At 38.4% G+C, this 7464-nt stretch overlaps 1 protein-coding gene across 3 annotated transcripts; it reads right to left on the reverse strand.

Annotated features, from left to right (window-relative positions):
- Positions 1-487: 487 nt before the first annotated feature.
- Positions 488-3055, reverse strand: LOC126598516 (transcription factor TCP18-like). Of its 3 annotated transcripts, none has more exons than XM_050264884.1 (3): positions 2833-3055; positions 951-2528; positions 488-717 (listed from the first exon to the last, which is right to left on the reverse strand). In XM_050264884.1, exons 2-3 carry the CDS (start codon positions 2310-2312, stop codon positions 643-645), a joined length of 1437 nt encoding a protein of 478 aa, XP_050120841.1. In that variant the 5' UTR covers positions 2313-2528; positions 2833-3055; the 3' UTR covers positions 488-642. The 3 variants fall into 3 exon arrangements, with proteins under 3 accessions (XP_050120841.1, XP_050120840.1, XP_050120842.1); XM_050264883.1 differs by having other exon boundaries at positions 2827-3055; XM_050264885.1 differs by lacking the exon at positions 2833-3055 and having other exon boundaries at positions 951-2655.
- Positions 3056-7464: the final 4409 nt, after the last annotated feature.

Below are 7464 nucleotides of genomic sequence, written 5' to 3' on the forward strand. Positions count from 1 at the left end.
GATGATCAATAGCCAGAATTCATTGACTGGTATGCACTTATTTGAGAGTTCAGCATACATATGGATAATGCATATTATATGCATGAGAATTGACCCCATACTAAAAAATATCTAGGGCTTAAAAAAAAAACCATACAAACATATTCCTCGAAGTGGAAAATTATGTTGTTATAGACTTTTATTTAACTATTTTTTCAATATAGACCTCTACTCCAAAAAAAAATTGTGCTGGATACAATATATACTATATCAACACAAAAACATAAGCAAGGAAGCTATTTTAGAGTTTAAACCGAAATATTTCCATAGTTAGGGCAAAGGATGTACATATTAATAATCATAAAAAAATTGTGCTGGATACAAATATATATATATACTATATCAACACAAAAACATAAGCAAGGAAGCTATTTCAGAGTTTAAACCGAAATTTTTCCATAGTTAGTGCAAAGGATGTAGATATTAATCATTAATTTACGTATACTAGTTTAGAGGAAAAGTGTACCATGATTGAAAATTAAGATACTTAATTTGCTATTTTACATTATTCCAAACAGAAAGAAACACAATACACAAAGCTAATCAGAATGTTTTTCAGGCACTTGTAATTGAGATTTAATAATTGAGAGAGAAACTTTCCACTTAGAATAGCTTATGAGTATTGTTGTAGACGTCCCACGGTTTGTCAAAGAATTGAAAGTCGGCAAACTGTTGGTGCTGCAAATTAAGAGTTATGTGGTGTTGTCAGAAGTAGCTATAGCAAACTAATACTTATAAACTTAATTATCTTGGACATATTATCTGTTTAATTATATGTGCACGTTTGTTATATCATCAAATATTTTCGATTGAGTACGTTTTTTTTTCTTCATAATTTTCATATACATTTTATATTTTGTTGTGAAAAAATATACATTAGAGAAACTGAAATGTTGTGGGAAGTTAATTACCTCTTGGGAAATTCCAGTATTTTGCTGGAGAGGAGTGAACACTGAAGAAGGGCTCCACTTTCCCATTACCACCATAGCATCATGAGTAGTACCATGATCAACAACCATGTCTTGAATATCTCCGGCTAGGGAGCTGCTTAATGGTTCTTCAACCCCATCGGGGTAAGGTCGCAGCGCCACCATTGAATCAGGCTGATCGTTAGTAGTATTGTTCATATTGTTGTTGTAAGCTGATGATTCTTCCCCACTTTCAAATGGGTTCCAAGAATTCAAACGGCTTAGTTTTGCCTGGTCATTACTAGGCTTCTTTGATCTCTGCATCTTTTCTCTTGTTCTTTCCCTAGCCCTTGCCCTTGCCTTTTCCCTCGAAGCCTTTGCAAGAGGGTGAAATGCGCCCTTCCTTGATTGCCTGTGGACAATCTTTCTCTCTTTCGCTGAGGGTTTGATCCCGCTGCTTCTTACTTTATCATTATCATCGTTGCCACCATTACTAATGTTAATGTTTGTTGGAGCCTCGTCTACGCCGGATAGCATTTCACACGATTCCGAAGTGGCTGGAGATGTAGTTTTGGCACATCTCACCATGTTTTTGTAGTTGAATTTCCGATGGTGATCTCTTGATAGTTTCTTGATTTCGGGTTCTGACTGAATGAGCAACCACTCCACGGTTTTGCTGGCCTTGTCAAATTCCAACACATCTTGCAAGCCGAAGAACTTACGGGCAACTTCTAGGGACAATCTCATTCTCCGGTCCCTGGGGCCTCGGGCAGTGTTGATCTTGCTGTGGCGATCTCTCTTGCTAGTCCTCCTTCTCGGGATCTGCGGCTGATCATCCATGTACACGTGATGGCCATTTTTGTTGGAATCCCAGTCCACCATTTTAATGTTAACACTTGTAGTAGTAGTCTTCTGATGATCAACCCCTACGACGGTACCGGTGTTGTCATCAGCGGCAGTGGCGGCAGCGGTAGCAGCAGCGGCAGCGGCGGCGGCAGTGGCGGTAGCCGCAGCAGCAGCTTCCTTCATAAAATAAGGTGGTACTTGAGACTCGTGAAGCGAAATCCCAATATGGTCAGGTTCTTGGTGATGGTGTTGCTGAAAGAGTAAAACGTCGTCGTCTTCAAACGGAGAGGGGAAGTAGAGCAAAGACAAAGGAGGGTGATGATGTTGTTGATGAAGGTTTTCTTCTCCTCCTTGTTGTTGCCCGGAGTTGGGATTGGGGTTGGAATTAGTAAAGAAATTGGGGGTTACTGTAGTAATGTCATGGTCAAATGGCCGGCTGTGGAAAAATGGTTGATCGACATGAGGATAAGACACGGGTATTAATTCGTTAACATTACTGGTGTTGTCTGAGGGAAACATGTTATATATCTCCCTCTTGGGCTCTTTGCTTGTTTGGTTGCTTTGAATTTTCAATGAAATTGCACACCACTAACCCTAGCTAGCTAGCAGCTAGTGGTCAATTAGTACGCTTGGGATATCGGTCTACTGATGATCGAGACTTGCGCTTTTATAACGGCTTGATGAGGAAGCGATTGCCACTGAATGTGATTTCAGTGCACTTGTTTTTCACCTTTTCTGCAAGATTAGTAAATGAAAATTAAGGGAAGGTATAGCTTTGAGAAAGACAGCTGTGTGTTACCGTATTTACGGCCAGCTGAGCTTAGCTTAAGAAAGACAGATGCTGCCTGCGGTGCTACTCATATATACCTCTATATGCTTGTACATATATGTATATATATTGTACGTATATGTATATATGCACACCTTTACTATATGTACTGGATTTATTTAGTTTCTTTTTGTGTGTGCGCGAGAGAGAGAGAGAGAGAGAGAAGGCTAGCTAGCTAGAAAAAGACAGACAGAGAGATCGTACATTTACCATCGGTCGTCATCGTAGGAAATAGAGAGGTTCAGAAAGACAGCACAGCAAGAACACCATATGTCCATGGGGGTTGAACTCTTGAATCACAGGGGGAGAGAGAGAGAGAAAGAGAGAGAGAGGGAGAGAAGCTAGTAAGGAAGTGGTATGGTAAAGAAGCAAAGGAGGGTAGGGGGCAATTTATTGATGAGTAGCTATCTTTTTCTTAATCTTTTCATCAAAAAGTTAGCTCTACAATTTAGAATATCACTGTGTGTGAAAGGAAGCGAGTGGATAGGAAAACACCTAGTATTTGGCACCACCACTTCACGTGGTTTGCAGGTCGCCCGGTATAGATCAATTCAATAACCTAGCTTCTCTCTCTCAAAATATAAAGACCTTGCGTAGACACACAGTAGCTAGATAGTGTTACACATACATGGAGATGGAGAGTGGATTTTGGGGTTTGTTTTGGGAAGATTCAACTAGTATTCCATAATTAAGGGCTCGTTTGGATGTGCTTTTAAAATAATTAAAAGTACTTTTAGAGAAAATGTTTTTGAATTCCAAAAGCACCTTAAGTGTTTTATGCAAGAAGCACTAATTATGTGCTTCTTTCAGAAAACACTTTAAGTGTTTTTCCAGAATTTACTTGCATTTTTACTAAGGATTGGTTCTAAAAATATTTTCACCAAAAACGCTTCCAGTCATTTTAAAAGTACATACAATCGAGCTCTAACACTTATTCTTCTTCATTGAATATTGTATGTGGAGTGATGTCCCACGTCAAAAAGTTAAGCGATCTTGCATATCCTTATAACGAGCAGGGTTACTCTCCATATTGCTAATTAATTTTCTAGTGAAACCTCAAAATTCTTAAATGTTATTAGAGACAATTGGCTCACACGTGAAGCACAATAGCCACACATGATTCATGCAACCTAATATGTATTGCTTACGTGTTTTATTTGACCATTGCCACATGTAACGGGCATGTGAGAATGTGATGTGTTGTCCCATGTCGAAAAATTAAGCAACCTTACAAATTCTTAAAAGAAGTTTAGTTACTCCTCGTATATGATATTTGTTTACAGTTTCAGTTTTGATGCATATCATCATACAAGTCACATTGTTTGCATCACTAATTTTCACTAGTTAGAATAGTCCTTGTATTAATCATACACAACTCACATGAGAAGTCAACAATATCAAAAGCTAAGCAAAATATAAGAAAAAATCTGTATGTGTTGCTCCAAGCATAGCTAGGTTTTCTCTTCTCTCCTTCTTTTGTCTTTTTTGTTATACATAATGATACTAATGTATGAAGTATGAACCTCCCCGTGGCTGTCCAACCCTAGGAAAGGACAATTATTTAACTCAAAGGGGCACACCAACTGTGAGGCATGCCCTCTCATAGGGCAAATACTCCTTTGACTGGGGCATCTCCATTCATGTCGCTGTCACCAAAAGGGAAAGAAGCCTCATCTCTCTCTCTCTCTCTCTCTCTCTCTCTCTCTCTCTCACTGAGTACGTATGTCTATCTAAGAATGTTGTCTCCCATCCCATGCGTTCTTATCAGCTTAAGCTTTTTTAACGAAATGAAAGTTAAAAAAACTCTCTCTCATTGTCAAGAAAAGAGTTGCTTATGCTAGCACTTGCCATTGCCCTATAGCAAGACCTTCTAAGAGCCCTAGCCAATGAGGAAAAGACACACACAACCTATCCCATCATTTTATATGAATATACCAGTAGTCCTATCGATAATTGAAAGCCCTCTTTGCATATATATATATATATATATATATACACACACACATGCATGCATGCATACATACATACATATATATATATATAATACCCTACTATTTCCCTTTCTTTCTCAAATTTTATTTCCATTTTCACATGCCGTTCTCTCCCCACTTATATAAGGATTAGGATTATCTCCTATTCTCTTTCCATCATTTTCCATTCCTTCCTCTCACATTTTCTATTTTGTCTTTATCTTTTTATAAAAAATTAATATAAGATGTTAATGTAGCTTAACCGTGACCGTTGAAATATGAGGGGAAGGAAAGGGAGGAAAATAAAGAGGGGAGATAACCCTACTTCTTTATGGACATTAACCACATCTCTCTGTCCCTCTCTCTGTCTCTCTAGCCTAGTTTTAGCTAAAGCCTGACCTCTTTAGACTGGCATAATAACCAGGACCACATAATGTACCGTGGTTGTTCTAAGGTTGCTTTCAAGGAGAAGATAACTATGAAAGTAAAGGGGTGATGAGTGTACCACTTCTTAGAGTGGGTGCTATAATGTGAGTGTACAATAAAACCCTAAAAAGTCCATGGTTACATTGGTTGCTAGTCTAAGTGCTTTCATTTCCTTGCGGGCGAGGCTCTCTGCCCTGTCTGTACCATGTTCAAATCTGTGGTTCAAAAATTACCACCTTAGCTTCCATCACATGAGCTTGCTACTCATCAGATTCATTTGGAATATTATGTGAATGTGATCCATCATTTGAGTTTTGTAGGGGATGCACCATTTGCCACATTTAGCAAAGGAATTTGGGGGCCCTTGTGTGGGACAAGTTCTTGTGCAGTGCCTATTTCTGGTTATTACACCTCACTTAAGTCAATTTTCGGTCTATTTCCTGGAGTTTTCTTGTCCCGAAAGTAGTTTGTTTATGTCTAATTTGATGTTGTAACAGCTAAAGCATTTCAGAGGCACCCACATATATGGATGATGGGGAAAGAAAGTCCACATGTTCTTTTTTATCCTGATTATGCTTACTACTGATATTATCTTTCTACTTCATGATTTCCGACTTAATATAAAATTAATGATTAACAACGTTTTACACCCTTGAGGTTTGGGATGACCTATTTATAATGTTTTTAACCCTAGAAATTCCCTAGACATCTAAATAGAAAAGAGAATAAACAAATAACAAAATATCAAAATTGTACTAAAATAATAAAACCCCATTTTTGGCAATTAAAAGTTGGAATTCGTCAAATTCTAACTGGACACGTTGTTGTGTCAATTTGGACAACACAAGAAGTCAACATCCAATTTCGGGTGAGTTACTAATTTTTCATTTATTTTTCTTGATTGCTCTAGTCCAACCTCTTATAAACTTATCTAAGGTCACTCATCCTATCAATATACAACTTATTCTCAACAAGCTCTTTCACATGTGGTGAATTTTCAAGTTAACACGTAGATAACAGAACGGGGTGACGTGAAGTCTATGTGACCATTTGACTTTATACGTGGGACAATCTGCTCTAATACCATGAAGAATTTGACGTTTCATCATAAAACGAATTGGCGATATGGGGAGTAGCCCAACCTCTTGTAAGAGCAATTCCACCCCTAAAAAACAAGTTGGCCCAAAGTCTATTTAATCCACTCAAATAAATAGTAATTGGCCAAGTGCATCTCCATCACTAAAACTAAATAGCCTAGTCCATTTTATTAAAATATTATTAATTTTCTATTATAAAATAATTATAAAATAATAATTTTATTATAAAATAATTTTATTTTTAATTTCTGACAATTTTTATTTATAAAAAATATTATTAATTTCTGACATTTTATTTATTTATTTATTAAAGTTTTTTGGCTGAAAAATCTGCACCGTTGATCTGAAAATCGAACGGTTCAGATTGTGCCATGTCCCCGTCCCAAATTATTGTACTTTTTGTCAAATATTTTTGTGTTTCGTCCCTTACGTTATTAATTTACAAACTGTGGGACCCACATGGGATTTTTGTCCCCTTTTTGGGATTTTCTTATCCCTTTTTTATTATTTTAAAATCTCTCTCACTATCTTTCTTTCACAACTCTCTCATCATTCTCCCTCTCTTCACCCCCGGATCCCCTCTCCCCTATGCCTTCTCCCTCGGAAAACTCTCCCTCACCTCTCCGTGACTCACTCACACACACACACACACACAATGACCCCAAACCAGTGCAACGAGGACAGAAGAGCTTCAGAAACCCCGTGACAAGCTGAGGAACCATCTAGCAACGTTGTCACTGTTCATCATCTTCCCCGACATGTTTTCATGATTTTCGACGTTGGTAAGCTTCTAGAAACTCTTGGGATGTGTTTTAAGGTTAGATTGAAGCTTGTTTGAAGTTGTACATACATGTAAATAGTAGAAAATAGCTCAAAGTAGTTTTTCCAAACTTTCCGACGAGCACCGCCCCTTTCGAGGAGATTTTTGGCCAAACTACAGTGAGTTAGCTGGTGTGCAAGGTATCAATCTCTTCATCTTGTTTAGTACTACAACTTTGGTTTTTGTATCACTTGATTTGGTTGAGTAACGAAGAAGTTACGAGTGTTTGAAAACTAGCCCAAAAATTGGCCAAAGCGTGGCCTAAAAACAGGTCAACCCGACCCAATTCCCTCAAAACCAGATTCGGACCCAGGTTGGGACTCAGCCTAACCTTGCAACCCAACCCAAATCATTGGGTCCAGCCCTTAGGCCCGAACCCAGGCCTTTGGCCTGACCCAAAACCAAAACCCCCAAACTTTTGGGCCGGGCTTTTAAGCCCAAGCTCGTGTGAGCCCAAACCATTAACCCCAGTCAACCTAAACCCTTTTGGACCCAGGCCTTGGGCCGTTTGAACTTGGGCCTTAGGCTT

Source organism: Malus sylvestris, chromosome 14 (genome assembly GCF_916048215.2).
Source record: "Malus sylvestris chromosome 14, drMalSylv7.2, whole genome shotgun sequence".
Taxonomy (NCBI): domain Eukaryota; kingdom Viridiplantae; phylum Streptophyta; class Magnoliopsida; order Rosales; family Rosaceae; genus Malus; species Malus sylvestris.